Below are 20290 nucleotides of genomic sequence, written 5' to 3'. Positions count from 1 at the left end.
CGTTACTTTAACGGTTAGGTTTAGGGTTAGGGTTAGGGTTAGGTTAAGAGTTAGGTTTAGGGTTAGGTTTAGGGTTAGGTTTGGGGGGCTTAGGGTAAGGTTTTCGCTTTATTTTTACATTTTTTCGATCTTTTTCGTCGCGCTGTGATGACGTCACAGCGCGCTTTTGTCGAGCGCAATTTTGTCCTACGCGCTTTTGTGGTGGAACCAGGCCGCTACCGGTTCTCCGAACTACTCAAAACATCCGCTACAGGTTCTCTGAACTACTTAAAATTTCCACTACCGGTTGTCTGAACTACTCAAAACTTCCACTACAGGTTCTCCAAACTACTCAAAATTTCCACTACCAGTTCTCCAAACTACTCAAAATTTCCACTACTAGTTCTCCAAACTACTCAATATCACCATTACCAGTTCTCCAAACTATTCAAAATTTCTGCTACAGGCTCTCCGAATTACTCAAAATTTCTGCTACCGGTTCTCCAGAACCTGCCATAACCTGCTGAATTTCACCCCTGCTCCTCTCCCCACCACCACCACTCCAGGCAGCTAAATGAAGGACAACGAAGTTGAAAAACTAGCCTCCTTTAATTAAGGGAGTAACTGGGGAATCAGCTCCACGCATCAATCTTCATTTGCTACTTGACAGGCTGGGCAGGAAAAGGTGGAACAGAAGAGAGACGGAGCTGCCCCGGGAAAGCACAAAAAATAAAAATAAAAGACAACAAATATACTGCACTTGGCAAGGTTTGAGCACACACACACATACACACACCCTCCGATCTTTCCACAGGACTCTAGATAGAGCAGCTGACTCAGAACAGCTTGAAGACAGATAAATCTGTATTGTCCTGGCATGTCATTGGGCCTTCTGCCTGCAATACCAGTATGACCTGAGTTGTCAGGAAGGACCTTGGTTTGAGGTGACTTGGGAAAACGGCTGCACACATGGAAATATTTCACCAGGAACTGTTCCCAAGCCTTGGGGCGTGAAGCTGGTTGAAACTTTGCTACTTGGTCAATGGCATCTCTCTGACTTTTTACAGCAGGGGTGTCAAACTCAAACTCCGGGCTCCGTTTTCAGCTGCGACAGGCTCCTGCAGCCCTCTGGGGCAAAATTCAATTTAATTAATGTCTCACTTAACAACATAAATTTTGGAGTCAATCGCGGTCGCAAGCCGAGGACTACCTGTAGCAATAGCAATAGCAGTTAGACTTATATACCGCTTCATAGGGCTTTCAGCCCTCTCTAAGCGGTTTACAGAGTCAGAATATTGCCCCCAACAACAATCCGGGTCCTCATTTTACCCACCTCGGAAGGATGGAAGGCTGAGTCAGCCCTGAGCCGGTGAGATTTGAACAGCCGAACTGCAGAACTGCAGTCAGCTGAAGTAGCCTGCAGTGCTGCATTTAACCACTGCGCCACCTCGGCTGTACCAGATCTGGGCTGCTAAATCTCCCGCTCTGTTCCCACAATGGCCATCTTTCCCATTTCTGATGTACATTATTTGCAAAACTCTAGACAGCCAGCAGGTGGCAGCAGTAGTTGCCTAAAACTAATTATAGGCTTCCTGTCTAGTGGTCGACTGGAGTTTTGCAATCTAGATCTTGGTGCCAACAGCAATAATAAGCAAGAAACCCAACTTCCCATTTCTGATTTACACTATATGCAAAACTCCAGATAGCCAGCAGGTGGCAGAAGTAGTTGGCTAAAACTAATCCCATGCTGCCCTCTAGCGGTGGTCTGGTGGTTTGCAATCTAGATATTGGTACCAACTGCGCAATAAGCAAGAAGCCCAACTTCCCATTTCTGATCTACATTATGTGCCAAACTCCAGATAACCAGAGGGGACAGAAGTAGTTGCCTAAAACTAACTCTATGCTTTCCTCTAGTGGTGGTGTGGAGTTTTGCCATTTTGGTGCCAACTTACACGAAAGCAATAAAAACAGTACATATTTTGTTATATTAACAATATGTTGCAAATCTCCTGTGTTCAAAATATATGGGAGTTCATTGCCTTCATGTAGAGTGGTTTTTTTTTTGGATTCACACAATACATTGAGAGTGGACTAAAACAAAGAATCATATTCACGCACATATAATTCATACAAACAAGGTTAACATTTGCCAGACTTCATATTTTGTGTATGCACAGCCATTAGGTCTTTAACTGAGTGGGTTAAATATGTTGTATGAATGCAGTCACTCAGCAAGCATTACTGAATTACCCCATTACCTGGCTTTGCATAACCAACTAGCTCAGTGTTTCTCAAAACGCAGCAAATTTAAAGAGTTAAATTCTGCATATTTTAAAGTTGCCAAGTTGGAGAAATCCTGCATTAGACCATGATCTCCCATGTAGAGTGGGCTGGCGTTACTAGCTGAGCCACAAAATGTTAGCCCAGGTTTAAACTAACCCAATTCAGGATGCAAAAGTCCTGAACTGATTTAATGATAATACTGAGCCTCATTCAGAGCCGGTTTGGTCTAGTAGTTAATGCATCAGACTAGAAACCAGGAGGCGGTGAGTTCTAGTCCTGCCTTAGGCATGAAGGCCAGTTTGGGTGACTTTGGAACTATCATCGGGGGCCAGTGAGTTCTAGTCCTGCCTCAGGCTTAAAGCTGGCTGGATGAATTTGGACCAATCACCAGGAGATAGTGACTTTGGACCAATCACCAGAAGACAGTGAGTTCTAGTCCCGCCTCAGGCATAAAGCCAGCTGAGTGACTTTGGACCAATCAACAGGAGATGGTGAGATCTAATCCCGCCTTAGGGGTAAAGGCTGGCTGGATGATTTGGGGCCAGTCCCTCTCTCTCAGCTCAACCCAACTCACAGGGTGGTTGTTGTGGAGGGAAAAAAAAGAATGAGGAAGGGATATTAGGTGTGCTTGCGGCTTTGAGTTACTTATAAACAAAAATAAAAGCAGGATAAAGATCAAATAAATAAAAGAATGCAATTCAAGCATGAGGCAAAACTGCATGCAAATAAGAAAGGCAGACAGATTTTCCCTCCCTCCCCCCCCCCCGGCCAGGAATGGTCTACTCCAATGTTTCTCAACCTCAGCCGCTTTCAGCTATGTGGACTTCAACTCCCAGAATTCCCCAGAATGGCTGGCTGGGGAATTCTGGGAGTTGAAGTCCACACAGCTTTAAAGTCACTGAGGTTGAGAAACTGGTCTAGCGTCAGAAAGCCCGGGCCAGGGGTGAGAACAGCTGCCTTCTCCATCCTGTCCTCATTTATCCCATGGAATGGCTATTCCCACCTGTCGTCTGATCCCCTCAGCTGACAAGTTGTCAAAATGCAAACAGTTAAACATTAAAGTTAAACATTAAACAGTTAAACGTTAAAGCCAATGCACAGTTTGGATGATGGCCATAACCCCTGGTAACCCTTTGCAGGAATTTCTTCTCCCACCCCCCAAAAAATCAATGGTATGGGCCTTGCCAGGACCAAGACTTTGGGTTCAACGGAGGCAGCATCCCCCCCCCCCCTGCTTCAGCTTAAGGAGAGCAGGGTGGGAGAGAGTTCAATTCTCCTCTGGCGTTTTCCCCAGGTTTCGGAGTGACTCAGCTTGCTGGCATTGGCGAAGCTCGGCTACATAAGGACAAGCCAGCCTCTTCAGAACAACAGAAAAACAGAGCTGGAAGGGACCTTGGAGGTCTTCTAGTCCAACCCCCTCCTCAAGCAGGAGACCCTCTACTAGGGGTGTCAAACTCAAGGCCCGTGGTCCGGGTTTGGCCCATAGGGTGCTCAAATCTGGCCCACGGGGCTGGCATGGAAATATCAAAGGACCGGCCCTCTGCTGGCCAAAATGGGCCATGGAGTCCCGGCAAGGCCCGTTTTTGGCCGGCAGAATGCTGCTGGACGCCAGAGAGGCTGAAAACGGATTGCGTGGAAGTCTCAGAGAATTACAGCCCTGGAAGAAATCCAGTTTGACACCCCTGCAATTTTGGACAATTGGATGTCCAAATCTCTTCTTAAAAATTTCCAGTGATGGAGCACCCACAAACTTCTGGAGGCAAGTCATTCCACTGATTAATTGTTCTGTCAAGAAATGTCTCCTTATTTCTAAGTTGGATCTCTCCTTGGATGAGTCTCCACCCATGGTTTCTTGTCCTGCCTTCAGGTGCTTTGGAGAATAGCTTGACCCTTTCTTCTCTGTGGCAGCCTTTCAAATATTGGGACATTGCTATCATGTCAAGTTCAGCTTGCATACCGAGAGAGGCAGGAAGGAAGAAGGGCAGACTTGGTCTAAAATCTAGGTAAAGGTTCCCCTCACACCAGGGGTGGGTTCCTGCCAGTTCTAACCTCTTCTATAGATGAGGTTCCACAAATCTACAGGGCAGTTTAGAACCGGTTCCAGCTCCCTCCCCCTGCCCGTCTGCACATCATCAAGATGAAGAGTGAGAGGAGGGATTCTGGGAGTTGAAGTCCACAAGTCTTAAAGCTGTCAACTTTGAACACCCCTGGGGTTTTGTTTTCTAAAGGGTTAGGGGTGCAAGGGTCTTGTAACTTGACAGCTTTAAGATTGCACACTTCAATGCCAGAGTTCCTGAGCCAACATGACTGGAGGAGGAATTCTGGGAGTTGAAGTCCACAAGTCTTAAAGCTGTCAAGTTTGAACACCCCCTGGGGTTTTTTTCTAAAGGGTTAGGGGTGCAAGGGTCTTGTAACTTGACAGCTTTAAGACTTGCGTGCTTCAAATGCCAGAGTTTCTGAGCCAACATTTTGGTTGCTAAGCAAGAGCATTGTTAAATAAGTTTCACCACATTTTACAAGTTGGCCACGCTCACCCAATCACATGGCCGGCAAGCCATTCCCACCCAGTCACATGGCCTGCAAGCCACTCCCACAAAGCAGGCCACACCTACAGAAGAGATTCTAAAAAAATTTGAAATTCACCACTGCCTTGCACATATGTGCCAGTCATTCCTGCCTCTAGGGGGCAGTGCTCATCTCAGTTTCAAAGCCTTAGAGCTAGCGGTCTCAGAAGATGTCTCCCAGCATGATTAAACACCGAAGGCGCACTGGACCCTGTTTGCTTCCCACCAAAGGTGGTCCCTATTTTTCTACTTGCATTTTAGGTGCTTTCGAACTGCTAGGTTGGCAGAAGCTGGGACAAGTAACGGGAGCTTGCTCTGTTATGTGGCACTAGGGGTTCGAACCGCAGAACTGCCGAGCTTTCTGATCGACAAGCTCAGCGTCTTAGCCACCGAACCATTGCGTTCCCATAGGATTTATAAAGCGGTACTAATACTTCACCTGATGTTGATTCTATGCCTCTGTTTATAAAAGCAAGAATGTCATTCCCTTAACAGTAGCAGTTTGCTTAACAATTGCGGCATAAAAGATCATAACATGTGTGGGACTCACTTAAGAACTGCCTTGCTTAGCAACTGAAACTCTGATCTCAATTGTCCCTCAAATATGGTCCAAAATATAGGAACCCCCCCAAGTCCCTTGAAACCCGATTTCACCCACATTCAAAGGCACCAAACTATTTTTTTTAAAAAAAACAAAACTTGGGTGATTCGAGGGAAGTAACATATCTCCAGGCGCCGAGTGACATTGTGCCGTCTCTCTGGGTGCCAATCGTTCAAAGCAGACCAGCCAACCGCAATGAAAACAAACCTCAGGGGTGAAATTGGCAGCTTTGCCCGGTGCCCAAAGCTTGGTTGATGTTTTGGGTTTTGTTTTTTGTTTTTTTTAAAGGAGAAGTGTCATTTTAACTGTGCTGTGGGTTTGGTTGCCAAACCGAAGAGATGCTTAAAAAGAATGTGAAACAGCCTTGTTCTTGGAAGTAAGAGTTCGAACGGATGGAAAAGGAAGCGTGTGAACGCCGCCGCCTGAATAAGGTTCCTCTGGGCCCCCATTTTTTTCTGCTGGGGAGGGTCTTTATAATATGTATATTGAAAAGGAATTATAAATACCATCAACACAAAAACGGAGCTTGCTCAGAAGCTGAAATACACCAAGTGAATGAGATGAAGAGTGGGAAGCAGAGGAGAGAGGTAAGGGAGGAAGAGAGGGATAGGAGAGAGGGCGGGGGGGGGGGGGAAGAGGAGGAGAATAAGGAGGAGTGGAAAGGGGAGAGAGGAGAAGGAGAGAGGAAGGGGAGCAGAGGTGGGTTCCTACCAGTTCGCACCTATTCAGTAGAACCGGTTCGTTAAATCTACTGAACCAGTTAGAAGAGGTTCCACCAGTGGACCCGGAAAGCATGCCATATCTACAGAAGAGGTTCCAAAAAAATTTGAAACCCACCACTGAAGGGGAGGTAGAGAAGAAAAGGATGATGGAGGGAAGAAAGGAGGTAGGGAGTGAGAGGAGAGAGGGAAAAGAAAGTGATTTATAAGGTACAAATATGGTGTATGGAGAGCAGAAGAGCCAATAATTGTTTTTGGGAGCTGATGGTAAGATGAATTGATGTAAATATTTAATAATACAACACGATATTGGCTATGTAATAGTATACATGTGATTATACGTTATGAAAATGAAAAATAAAAACCATCCTTTGCAGTAAAAAAAATCAGGGGGCTTTAAAAAAAATTGGGGGGGACGGGACTATTTAAAAAATAAATAAAAAATAATAATCAGGGGGCAGCTCACTCATTTTCATTCGGTATATGCTCCCAACATGGGGAAATTTCGGAAGGGCTTGGATGGCACATCAACTAAGCTAGGAGAGAACTCTTGAGTCATCTATGGCTCAGTGGGTTGAAGGAACCCAGCCTGGGCATGGCCAGCTTGATATCACTTGTGTCGGGGAGCCTGTGGCAGCCCAAGCGCTCTGCCAGTGGAAACAGGCTCCCAAGCTCCGTTTTCAGCTGTGACGGCCTCCTGCAACCCTTTGCCAGTGAAAAGGGAGCTTGGGAGGGCTGCACTGCGAGCCAGTCCTTGGCTGTTTCCAGGGGGGCCCTGCAGGCCAGATCTAAGCACCTCACGGGCCGGATCCGCGCCCCCCCCCCCGGGGCCTTGAGTTTTGACATCCCTGTTTTAGAGAGTCGTTGGTGGTTTGACAAACCTCCAAGAGGCCTCAATGACTCTCTAAAAGGATGCAAATGACCAGCTGTCTGCAAGGAATATCAATCCTTCCATTCCCCACCATCCAGTCAGAGCTGAAGGAGCTTCTGGGATGAGAAGTGAAACATCTTCAAAGGAAAAGCCCACTTGCCTTTTGACCCAGATGACTGAGAATCTGCCTAGGCGGTGTTTTTCCAGTGGTTTTGCAACCTTGAATGGCCACTCAATGAACTGTTGTAAGCCGAGGACTACCAGTGTACAGTGGTACAGCCCAGCCTTTTTCCGAACCAGGGTTAAGGACATAGACTGGTGCCAGTACACCTTCTCCAAATGTGATTTTCTCTAGCCCCCCATGGTCAGGCCGAGACATCGAACAGCCCATCTACTTGGGAATTTACAGAAAAAGCAAAACCCACATCACAACAACAGAACGATACAATCTGTCACAATGACATCATAGCACAAACAACCTGTTTCTAACCTTGTGGTGGTCTATGAGTGTCTTTCTCCTCAAGCATCACCCGTATTCGTGTAAGTCAGAGATGGAGAACTCTGCCCCCCCTAATGACTTGTGGACTTCAACCCCCAGAATTCTTGAGCCGGCATGGCTGACTTAGGAATTCTGGGAATTGAAGTCCAGAATTCATAAAAGGGCCATTGTTCTGTTCTTGCTATATACACAAATTACCATGTTTCCCCGAAAATAAGACCAGGTCTTATATTATTTTTTTCCTTCAAAAGATGCATTAGGGGTTATTTTCTGGTTAGGTCTTATTTTGGCGGAAATACGGTACTAATTGCATCCATCTGGCTGATGATCTTAACTTGGGCTTATTTTGGGGGTAAAATAACCGTATTTTACCGTATTTTTACCGTATTTACCGTATTTTTCGGAGTATAAGATGCACCTTTCCCCCCCCCAAAAAAAGAGGGCGAAAATCTGGGTGTGTCTTATACACTGAATACAGTATTTTTGGCCTCCCCAAATCCCACCCCCTTCACAAAAATGGATGTGCAAAGGGTTTGGGAGTCCTACAAAGTGCTCCTAGGGGCTGGGGAGGGCAAAAATGAGTGAAAAATGGGCATTTGTTTGCTCATTTTTGCGCCCCCCCGCCCCCAGGAGCACACTACAAGCCTCCTAAAGACCATGCATGGCCTGTTTTTCACAAAAAATGGGGCATGCAGAGGGTTTGGGAAGTCTGCAGAGTGCAAGAACTTTTTTAATTTACCTCTTCAAAATCTTGGTGCGTCTTATACTCCGGTGCATCTTATACTCCGAAAAATACGGTATATTACAAACATCCTGAAAAATCATGCTAAGGTTTATTTTCCATTTGGGTTCTTATTTTCGGGAAAACAGGGTATGTGCTGGGGACAAAACAGCCACAGTTCCCCACATCTCATTTAAGTGAATGAAGTCACATGCACCAAGGATTCAGCTAGGCTGAAATGGAAGACTGGATTCCAGCAAGAAGTTAACTACCCTGCATTGTCTCAATGGACGTAAGCAGGTCTGTTTGTGTGAAACGCTAGCATTTAAGGCCATGGTTTCCCGTGATTTAATGTAAGGTTTTCCTATGCATATTTATTTCTATTTGCAAGCAAGTTCCCCTGTTATTCCATCAGAACCCCTCAGAAACGATCCGTAGCTAGGAACCAGTCTTAATGAGCTAATTAAGTCTTAATGAACTCCTTCCCTACACTTTACTCCTGCTAGGATCTGATTAAGGTAGCAAATGAGCATTGGGAAACATTTATAAAATATCTAGACAAAATCCAATTAAACAATCATCACTTTGACCTCCAAACACCAGCCTGGAATTTCGTTCTCCTTCGTTTTGGTTCTATCTACCGCTAGCTTAACCTTAGCCAACTTTGTCATGCTAAGGTGAGCAATTTACAAAGCATATGTGGGCTCCAGTGAGGTTAAAGGTAAAGGTAAAGGTTCTCCTTGCACATATGTACTACTCGCTCCAGACTCTAGGGGGCGGTGTTCATCTCCATTTCAAAGCCGAAGAGCCAGTGCTGTCCAAAGATGTCTCTATGATCATTTGGCCGGCATGACTAAATGCCGAAGGCTCATGGAATGCTATTACCTTCCCTCCAAAAGTGGTTCCTATTTTTCTACTAGCATTGCTTTCGAACTGCTAGCTTGGCAGAAGCTGGGACAAGTCAAGGGAGCTCACTCCATTACGTGGTGCTAAGGATTCGAACCGCCAAACTGCCGACCTTTCTGATCGACAAGCTTAGCATCTTAGCCATTGAGCCACTGCGTCCCTCTTAGTAAGTGAGGTTACATCCCCCCCCCCAAAAAAGAGACACCAAAATAGATGTATTTCTGAAGTATGAGTTTTATACCATTTGGAGGGGATGAAGGGAGGGTTTTAAGGGTGGCCATTGCAGCCAAATTGCTCCTTCAAAAGTTGCCATGTGCATTTCCACCCTTAGACCGCTCACACTTAAAACATGGATGGGTTCCCTTCTGGTGAGGTCATCCAACGGCCTCCTGAACTTCTCCAGAAGCTCTGAAGGCTGAGAAGTTTCAGGAACAAAAGCAATTCAATGGCTGCGAATTCACCACTTAACTCATAGATCCGAGTATCCCATGAGCACACAGAAAATTGGCTTAATTGAATAAGCAATGGTTAACTTCACCATGAGTAAGAATGTCAGGGGAAGCACAAAACCCATGTACCTCCAAATCACCCCATCGGCCTCCCACTCCTGGGCAGCTGCTTAGCAGAGATGGGGTCTTTCCCCAAACGCACCACAAACCAGCGACTAAATGTGGTTTACTACATACCGGCAAATATGCAGCTGCCAAACACAGGAATGTTTGGGTGCCTAGATTAGGTGCAAAACCAACATGAAGCACTAGATGGCAGAAAAGAATAGAATAACAGAGTTGGAAGGGGCCTTGGAGGTCTTCTAGTCCAACTCCATGCTTAGGCAGGAAACCCGACACCAGTAATGGAGAACCTTTTTCTTACAGCGTGCCAAAATTGCGCATGCACTATCGCGCGTGTGTGCCCACTCAAGCCGTTTTTCTCCCTCCCCAGTCTCCGGAGGCTTTCCTGAAGCCTTGGGAGGGTGGAAAATCAGCATGCGCGCCAGAGCTGACGGCTGGCATGCCAACAAATATGGCTCCACTTGCCACCTGGGCCCGCGTGCTACTGTTCGCCATCACAGCCCTACACCACTTCAGACAAACGAAAAGAGAAAGAGCTTCCACATAGTCTCAGCTTTGGCTCTTGCAGCTCAAATGTGGCATTAAATTTCTGGCATAGTCTAGATCAGGGGTCTCCAACCTTGGCAACTTTAAGCCTGGCAGACTTCAACTCCCAGAATACCCCAGCCACCAAAGCTGACTAGGGAATTCTGGGAGTTGAGTCTAGACCAGTGTTTCTCAACTTTGGCAACATGGAGATGAGTGGACTGCAACTTCCCAGAATTCCCCAACTAACATGCTGGCTGCGGAATTCTGGGAATCGAAATCATACATGCTGGCAGTGGAATTCTGGGAGTTGAAGTCCACATGTGTTGGCTGTGGAATTCTGGGAGTTGAAGTCTACACATACTGGCTGTGGAATTCTGGGAGTTGAAGTCCACATGTGTTGGCTGTGGAATTCTGGGAGTTGAAGTCTACACATACTGGCTGTGGAATTATGGGAGTTGAACTCCACGTATACTGGCTGTGGAATTATGGGAGTTGAACTCCACGCATGCTGGCTGTGGAATTCTGGGGGTTGAAGTCCACATGTGTTGGCTGTGGAATTCTGGGAGTTGAAGTCCACACATACTGGCTGTGGAATTCTGGGAGTTGAAGTCCACATGTGTTGGCTGTGGAATTCTGGGAGTTGAAGTCCACATGTGTTGGCTGTGGAATTCTGGGAGTTGAAATCCACGCAAGCTGGCTGTGGAATTCTGGGAGCTGAAGTCCACGCATGCTGGCTGTGGAATTCTGGGAGTTGAAGTCCACACATCTTAATTGAGAAGCACTGATCTAGCCTAAGGGACTTCCCTGAGAGAGCTCCCGCCCACCCACCCCACCTGTTTTCCCCTCCCTCGCAGTCCCACCTGCAGCAAACCTGGCCTCCTGCTCTCCTTCACTGAGATCCGAATAGGAGTTGAAGGTGCTTTCCAGGGTCGCAGGAGAATCGATGGGTTTGCACCATCCCTTCCACTCAATCAGGTGGGCCACCCTGCCTTGTGCCATGGCGGTGGGCTTGGTCACATGGTCCTTCACCACCTGGGAAATACCTGCAACCGAACAAACAGACCCTGTTAGCTGGAGATGCCCTCGAGTTACTGAGATGGTGTCTCTTTCGACGCTCCCGAATCTATGAAGAATCCTGGCTACCATGAATTAAGGCAGGGGGTAACCAACCTTTTGGACCTCAGGGACCACTAAATTCATAATGTTAAATCCCCCCAGACCACTAATATGATCTTGTCACGATGTTTTTTTGTTTTGCCAGCTGTGCTTATATTCTAAGACATACGGTAGGCTGAATCTTCTCTGTAAGCCTACTGTGCATGTCTTTTTGCTTTCTTCTTCTCTCTCTTTCTGTTTTGCCTGCCACGAGGAGGTAGGCCGAGGTGGCGCAGTGGTTAGGGTGCAGTACTGCAGGCCACTTCAGCTGACTGCTAGCTGCAGTTCGGCGGTTCAAATCTCACCGGCTCAGGGTTGACTCAGCCTTCCATCCTTCCGAGGTGGGTGAAATGAGGACCCGGATTGTTGTTGGGGGCAATATGCTGACTCTGTAAACCGCTTAGAGAGGGCTGAAAGCCCTATGAAGCGGTATATAAGTCTAACTGCTATTGCTATTGCTATAGGCTAGGAACTTTACCAGAATGCAGTTATTAGCCAGTAAATTTGTTTGCTATTTATTTTACAATAAAAATATGTTTCTTAGAACCTACCTCGGGTTTATTTTACTTAATCATAAGGTATACTCCAGTGGTGGGTTTCAAAAAAAATTGGAACCTACTCTGTGGGTGTGACCTCCTTTGTGGGAGTGGCTTGCTGGCCATGTGTTTTCTGTCTCTCTCTCTCTCTTTCTCTCTCTCTCTCTCTATCTATCTCTATCTATCTATCTATCTATCTATCTCTTTCCTTCCTTTTGTCTCTCTGTCCCTTTTTTCTTTTTTTCTTTCATCTCTCTCTTTTTCTTTCTTTTTTCTTTTTTTCTTTATTTATTTTTTCCTTTCTTTCTCCTTCTCTCTCTCTCTCTGTCAGTCTGTCTGTCTGTGTGTGGGGGGGCAGTGGTGGGTTTCAAAATTTTTTGGAATCTCTTCTGTAGGTGTGGCCTGCTTTCCGGGTCCACTGGTGGAAGCTCTTCTAACTGGTTCGGTAGATTTGACGAACCGGTTCTACCGAATAGGTGCAAACTGGTAGGAACCTACCTCTGGTATACTCCAAGGAAAACCACGATTCAAGCTCCTCTTTAAACACAGGGCTGAATTTACAACCCTCACAGATCTGTCTAATGACTGACTGGGTGGGTGTGGCAATGTGGTCATGTGATTGGGTGGGCATGGCCAACTCGATGTCCTTCAGGTCGGGGAGCGCCTCACCGGCCTCTACTCGCTCCTCCCTTCCCAACCACTCCTCGCCTCCTCGCCCGGGCTCCTTAGGGCCCCAACAGGAAGCAGTTGCTGGAGCTGAGGAGCCACCGGGAGAAAGAGTTGGCAAAACAGCTCGGTTCAAATTGGATCTGACCGAGAAGGAGGCTCAGCAGAAGCTCCTCACTGAGGACTAGGAGCATGGGCTTTCCAAGCAGAGGGAACACCTGCGGGAGTGCAAGGCCAGGTACCGGCACCTGGAGACTCAGCGGGCTGAGATGGTCAGCCAGTTCCAGGCCATGATGCAGTCCCACTGGAACAAGCCCCCCCTGGCTCTTCTCCACCAGCGGTGCTTCCCTCCAGCCTTTGCCCAAAGCCCCCCACCAGGAGGCTGAAGCAGACCCCGAGTTGGAATTTCTGCCCCCCTCCAACCCACACAAAAAGACCCCAAAGGGGGAGACCCTCTGCAGCAACACAAGCGTTCATTGCACGTATCCATCCCAGGGATCGTAGTTTGAGGACCCCTGATTTAGTGCAATATAAAAAACGCAAATCATTTTTCCGCGGACGACCAAAATTTTCTCACAGACCACTAGTTGGTGATGGCTAAATTAAGGCACTTGGAATTCGGATAATTAACATCTTTCATGTTCTAAGGAACACTCATTCTTTCAAAAGAGCTAAATCTGTGAGTCATGGCTTGTTCTGAACTTCCTTCCTCCCTTCTGTATGACTGACATGAACTTTGTTAATTAAAAATATGCTTTTGTTTCTGCATGCATTCATGTTTTTAATGTTTACATATTTGCGGGCAGTGAGCATTTGCTGGAAAGGAGAAAGGCTGTTTAATATAGGAGAAAGAGGTTTTAGAACAGTGTTTTCCATACTTGGCCACTTGAAGATGGATGGACTTCAACTGGCTGGGGAATTCTGGAAGTTGAAGTCCACCCACCTTCAAGTGGTCAAGTATGGAAAACACTGCTATAGAGACCTCGTGGATCAGGTGGACATACAAATAGGAAACAAACTGACAAACAAACAAGCTGAAACAAATACATAGGTAAAGGTAAAAGTTCCCCTTGCACATATGTGCTAGTCGTTCCTGACTCTAGGGGGCGATGCTCATCTCTGTTTCAAAGCCGAAGAGCCAGCACTGTCCGAAGACATCTTCGTGGTCATGTGGCCGGCATGACAAAATGCCAAAGGCTCACGGAATGCTGTTACCTTCCCACCAAAGGTGGTTCCTATTTTTCTACTTGCATTTTTTTACGTGCTTTCGAACTGCTAGGTTGGCAGAATCTGGGACAAGGAACGGGAGCTCATTCCGTTACGTGGCACTAGGGATGCGAACTGCTGAACTTCCAACCTTTCTGATCGACAAGCTCAAATAAATATACAATTTCTTAAATTGCTCAAAAATAAAAATAAAAACTAGGGTACAGCACCATAAGTTTTATAAATAAGGGCATCAACCGTAAAACTATCTGGATTTTTCACACACACAGACACACAGAAACATCCTTGCAGAAATCTTTTTCACTTCGGAATATTTTCTAGTGCCCTTTTTCGTGTCCTGTTCATTTGACTGTTCGAGTCAGCCTGGATTGTTGGCAGCTTTACGGATAAATATATTCGGTTTTCTTAGCAAGATTTTCAAAAGTTGTGTGCCCTTGCTGTCTTCTTTCTAGGACTGAGAGAGAGGGGGGGGATGGGCCCAAAGTCATCCAACTGGCTTCATGCCTAAGGCAGAACTGAAACACATGGTTTCTACTCCTTCAATCACGACACTAAATTGGCTGTCATTCTCAGGCAAAGCAACATGGTCTTTGTTACACCTGAGACGTCCTCGGTGCTCTCTGAGCTAGCTTGTTTTCTTGCAGACGTTTCATTCAGGGGTGAAATTCTGCAGGTTCTGGAGAATCGGTAGCAGAAATTTTGATTAGCATGGAGAACCAGCAAATATCACCTCTGACTGGCCCCAGAGTGGGGAGGGAATGGGGATTTTGCAGTATCCTTCCCCTGGAGTGGGCAGGGAATGGGGTTTTTGCAGTATCCTTCCCCTGGAGTGAGGAGGGAATGGGGATTTTGCATTATCCTTCCCCTGGAGTGAGGAGGGAATGGGGATTTTGCAGTATCCTTCCCCTGGAGTGGGCAGGGAATGGGGTTTTTGCAGTATCCTTCCCCTGGAGTGAGGAGGGAATGGGGATTTTGCATTATCCTTCCCCTGGAGTGGGGAGGGAATGGTGGCACAGTGGTTGGAGTGCAGAACTGCAGGCTACTTCTGCTGACTGCCGGTTGCCATTAGTTTGGCAGTTCAAATCTCATCAGGCTCAAGGTTGACTCAGCCTTCCATCCTCCCGAGGTGGGTGAAATAAGGACCCAGATTGTTGGGGGCTGACTCTGTAAACTGCTTATAGAGGGCTGTAAAGCACTGTGATGCGCAGTGGTGGGTTTCAGAAATTTTTGGAACCTACTCTGTGGGTGTGGCCTCCTTTGTGGGAGTGGCTTGCCGGACATGTGACCTGGTGGGAGTGGCTTGCCGACCATGTGTTCTCTCTCTCTCTCTCTCTCTCTCTCTCTCTCTCTCTCTCTCTCTCTCTCTATCTCTCTCCTTTCTTTTGTCTCTCTGTCCCTTTTTTCTTTTTTTCTTTCATCTCTCTCTCACTCTTTTTCTTTCATTTTTCTTTTTTCTTTATTTATTTCTTCCTTTCTTTCTCTTTCTCTCTCTCTCTGTGTCAGTCTGTGTGTGTGTGTGTGTCAGTGGTGGGTTTAAAAAAAAATTGGAACCTCTTCTGTAGGTGTGGCCTGCTTTCCGGGTCCACTGGTGGAACCTCTTCTAACCGGTTCGGTAGATTTGACGAACCGGTTCTACCGAATAGGTGCGAACTGGTAGGAACCCACGTCTGGTGACGCGGTATATAAGTCTAAGTGTTATTGCTATTGCTACTTCATTTTCCCTTCAATCTTCAAACCTTGGCCACACTCTGTCTGAGTCCCATTTCCTGTACTTGCACGGAGCCACTTAATAACAGCCTCCTCTGAGCCATAAGCCCAACTTTGCTAAAGTCAAAACTCAGATGGTTTTGAGAGTATGAGTGGCGTCTTCTAAATCTTACCGTGTAAGGAAGATCGAGCGAGGGCTGCAATTTCCTGAATGGTCAGCGCTCGCCGGGACTTGGGTAGCATTTCGATGGTGTCTTCAACATTTACCTGCGAAAGAGAAGGAACCAGAGGTCAATTAAGAAGCTTCACACAGTGGAATTTTTCCTTGGCAATGTTCCCATTCCCATATTCAGCAGTAAAAAAACTGTCTTCGTTCTGTTTTTATCAACGGTGGCAGAAGCAGTGTTGGAAGAAATGTCCTTCTGGGTGCAGCTCCAAGTGGGGAAAAAGACACTGGAGACATGGAGGCTGCTTGGAAAGATGGTTTAGTGGTGGACAGGACCGCATGGCTTGAGCGGTTCCACCACAAAACCGCAGACGACAAAATCGCGGTCGACGAAAGCGCGTATGTGACGTCATCACAGCGCGACGAAAAAGATCGAAAAATGTAAAAATAAAGCTAACACCTTCCCCTAACCCCCCCAAACCTAACCCTAAACCTAACCCTAAACCTAACCCTTAACCTAACCCTAACCCTTAACCTAACCCTAATCCTAACTCTTAACCTAACGCTTACCTTTATGTGAATCGGCTTGCTGTAATTTAATTTTTATTTCAATTTTTCGATCTTTTTTGTCACGTTGTGATGACGTCACATACGCGATTTCGTCGACCCCGCTTTTGTGGAACGCGGTTTTGACGGGTCACGGCTTGAGCTCCTGAACAGAAAAGGGGAGTCACATGGGTGAAGAAGAAGAGAGAAAAGAAGGGGCTTGCTGGGTTTTTTAATACTCTGTTCAGCCCCACCTCTCTGTTTCCTGTTCCTGTGTAAGAAATGTATTCCCCCTCTGGTCCTGTCCATCATCCATAAACCTTCTTTCCAAGCAACTTCCATGAATCCCGTGTCTTTTCCCCCACTTAGAACTGAACCCAGAAGGACATTTCTTCCAACAGCAGCAACTGCATGGATTTCTGATCAAAATTCAGAATGCTCGGCAACTGGTTCATATTTATGACGGTGGCAGGGACTCAGGGTGATGCCCTTTTGCGACCTTCTGACAAGCAAAGGCAACAGGGAAGTCAGATTCACTTAACAACCATGTCACTAATTTAACAATCGAAGTCATCCGCTTAACAACTGTGGACAGAACGGCCATGAAGTGAGACAAAATTCACTTTGCAAATTTCTCGCTTAGCAGCAGAAATGTTGGGCTCACTTGTGGTTGTAAGTTGAGGACTACCTGTGTATGTATGTATATGTACATATGCAGGTGATTTTATATGTGTCCGGATATCCATCTTCCCAAAGAATTATAGCAGTTATAGCAATAGCAGTTAGACTTATATACCGCTTCATAGGGCTTTCAGCCCTCTCTAAGTGGTTTACAGAGTTAGCATATTGCCCCCAACAACAATCCGGGTCCTCATTTTACCCACCTTGGAAGGATGGAAGGCTGAGTCAACCCTGAGCCGGTGAGATTTGAACAGCCGAACTGCAGAACTGCAGTCGGCTGAAGTAGCCTGCAGTGCTGCATTTAACCACTGCGCCACCTCGGCTCTTTCCAAAGCTTCAAAGCTTCGGGAATAATAATAAAGATTGGAGTGGTGTAGAATACAGAAGACTGACTTCCAGCTATACATACGTCCTGTCTGATGAAGATCAGACCTCCTTATGCAACTGATCCTCAACTGATGACCAGTTGCAGAGTGACTGTTTGGAGTTACGACTGACCCCTCAAAAGGTTCTTATGTCCTGCTTCCAAAGTTCGTAGCACTGAGTTAGCTATGTAATGATCCGCTTCATGACATGATAGCAGTCTTCCAATATCTCAGAGGCTGCCACAAAGAAGAGGGAGTCAAGCTATTCTCCAAAGCACCTGAAGGCAGGACAAGAAGCAATGGGTGGAAACTATTCAAGGAGCAAAGCAACCTAGAACTAAGGAGAAATTTCAGATTTACAGATTAATAAAGTTGGAAGGGACCTTGTAGGTCATCTAGTCCAACCTCCCCCCCCCCACTCGCCCAAGCAGGCGACCCTACACCATTTCTGACAGATGGCAGTCCAGTCTCTTCTTGAAAGCCTCCAGTGATGAAGCTCCCACAACTTCTGAAGGCAACTTCTGTTCCATGGGCTGATTGTTCTCACTGTCAGAAAGTTCCTCCTTATTTCCACGTTGAATCTCTCCTTGGTCAGTTTCCATCCATTATTCCTTGTTTGGCCTTCAGGTGCCTTGGAAAAATAGCTTGGCCCCATCCTCTCTGTGGCAGCCCCACAAATATATGGGGCCAAAATACTTTTGTTATTATTATTATTATTAAGAAATAAGGTCAAGTAATTATGAATTAGAATAAAACTTAGTTTGATATATTGAGCTTGTAAAATGTTTTTTTGTGCAAGATGAGATATGTTAAAATCAAGAGTCCAATAGGAAATAAAACTGAATAAATGTCATTTGCAGGAGAAAAAATATATTGGAAGACTGCTATCATGTCTCCCCTGGTCCTTCTCTTCACTAGACTAGCCAGGCCCAGTTCCTGCAACCGTTCATCGTATGTTTTAGTCTCCAGTCCCCTAATCATCTTTGTTGCTCTTCTCTGCACTTTTTCTAGAGTCTCCACATCTTTTTTATAGCAATGGATGGAAACTAATCAAGGAGAGAAGCAACTTAGAACTGAGGAGAAATTTCCTCACGGTTAAAACAATTCATCAGTGGAACAACTTGCCTCCAGAAGTTGTGAATGCCCCAACACTGGAAGTTTTTAAGAAGATGTTGGATAACCATTTATCTGAAGTGGTGTAGGGTTTCCTGCCTAAACAGGGAGTTGGACTAGAAGACCTCCAGGGTCCCTTCCGTTATTCTGAGACTCTAGAAGGGTTTCAGAGAAGAGCAACAAAGATGATTAGGGGACTGGAGGCTAAAGCATAAGAAGAACAGTTGCAGGAACTGGGTCTGTCTAGTTTAATGAAAAGAAGGACTAGGGGAGACATGATAGCCGTGTTCCAATATCTCAGGGGTTGCTACAAAGAAGAGGGAGTCAAACTATTCTCCAAGGCACCTCAAAGCAGGACAAGAAGCAATGGGTGGAAACTAATCAAGGAGAGAAGCAACTTAGAACTGAGGAGAGATTTCCTGACAGTTAGAACAATTAACCAGTGGAACAGAAATTGCCTCCAGAAGTTGTGAATGCCCCAACAATGGAAGTTTTGAAGAAGAGATTGGACAACCGTTTGTCTGAAATGGTGTAGGGTTTCCTGCCGAAGCAGGGGGTTGGACTAGAAGACCTCCAAGGTCCCTTCCAACTCTATTATTCTATTCTACAACTATCAGGACTTACGACTGTAATTCGCAGGCTTCATTATGGTGGTAAGTCAAGGACTACCCACACAGCCATCTGCCCTTGGCAATATCCCTTTTGAGATTTGGCTCCTTCCAAGAATAATAACCTTTCTCTTCTTCTTTGATCGCCCCCCCCCCTTCTCCAGTCGCCTCTTTTCCCCTCCTCTTAACTCCCAACGAGATCACCTTCTGAAGGACACCAGCGGAAGAAAAGAAGGACCATGACGTTTTTTTATTAAATCCCACAGGCTCGGGATCAAACTCAACAAAAGAACGATTCCCTGCCAAGCGATAAAATACAGCATGATTGCTCTGCGTGAAATGGAGAAGTCAAACCTTCCCCTGCTCTGCCTTCCATCCCAGGCAAGCGAAAAATATTATAAGTTTGGATTTTAGACCACACGGTTCCATTTGGGGGGATTGGTTTGCTTTCACTTGGTTTATCCCTTTTAGCAATTCTGGATGTTGCACAAGCACAAATCTTCTTAAAAACCTACAGTGATGGAGGACCCACAACTTCTGAAGGCAACAACTGTTCTGCTGGTTAATTGTCCTCACTGTTAGGAAGTTTCTCCTTAATTCCAAGTTGCTTCTCTTCTTGATTAGTATCCGTCCATTGTTTCTTGTCTTGCCTTCTGGTGCTTTGGAAAATAATTTGACCCCCCCTTCTTTTTGTGGCAGCCCCTCAAATACTGGAATCCTGCTATCATGTCCTCCCTGGACCTTCTTTTCTCTAGAATAGCCAACCCGAAATCCTGCAACTGTTCTTACAATCTTTTAGCCTCCAGGCCTTTTAATCGTCTTAGTTGCTCTTCTCTGCCCTTTTTCCAAAGTCTCAACATCTTTTTTTGTAATGTGAGGACCAAAATTGGATGCAGGCATCACAGCCTTTCCTTGAAGAATGATTTAACCGAGGGAGGAGAGAAAGAAGAGGTGAGAATAAGAGGCCGATGGTGTGTGTGGGATGTTCAGCAAAATTTGTGAATGTATTCAGGTAGTCCTTGAATTGCAACCATAGGTAAAGCCAGGGGTGGGTTCCTGCCAGTTCTAACCTCTTCTATAGAAGAGGTTCCACAAACCTACAGTGCCGTTTAGAACCGGTTCCAGCTCCCTCCCCCCGCCCGTCCGCACATCATCAAGATGAAGAGCGAGAGGAGGAATTCTGGGAGTTGAAGTCCACAAGTCTTAAAGCTGTCAAGTTTGAACACCCCTGGGGTTTTTTTTTCTAAAGGATTAGGGGTTCAAGGGTCTTGTAACTT

General features: G+C 46.1%; 1 protein-coding gene across 3 annotated transcripts in view; it reads right to left on the bottom strand.

Annotated features, from left to right (window-relative positions):
• FAM131A (family with sequence similarity 131 member A) overlaps positions 1–20290 on the bottom strand; it is a 98084-nt gene that overhangs the window by 7865 nt on the left and 69929 nt on the right. For all 3 annotated transcript variants that reach the window (XM_087725148.1, XM_087725147.1, XM_087725149.1), the window contains 2 exons: positions 15708–15801; positions 11104–11286 (listed from right to left, as the gene is read on the bottom strand). In XM_087725148.1, the coding sequence (XP_087581274.1) occupies positions 11104–11286; positions 15708–15801 (277 nt within the window). The remainder of the gene's footprint in view (positions 1–11103; positions 11287–15707; positions 15802–20290) is intronic.

The sequence above is a fragment of the Thamnophis sirtalis genome, unplaced genomic scaffold (genome assembly GCF_051295495.1).
Source record: "Thamnophis sirtalis isolate CommonGarterSnake01/CBP01778 unplaced genomic scaffold, rThaSir2_p1.2 scaffold_11, whole genome shotgun sequence".
In the NCBI taxonomy this organism is placed as follows: domain Eukaryota; kingdom Metazoa; phylum Chordata; class Lepidosauria; order Squamata; family Natricidae; genus Thamnophis; species Thamnophis sirtalis.
Note: the sequence above shows the minus strand (reverse complement) of the source record. Positions and strands in the feature narration are given on the sequence as shown.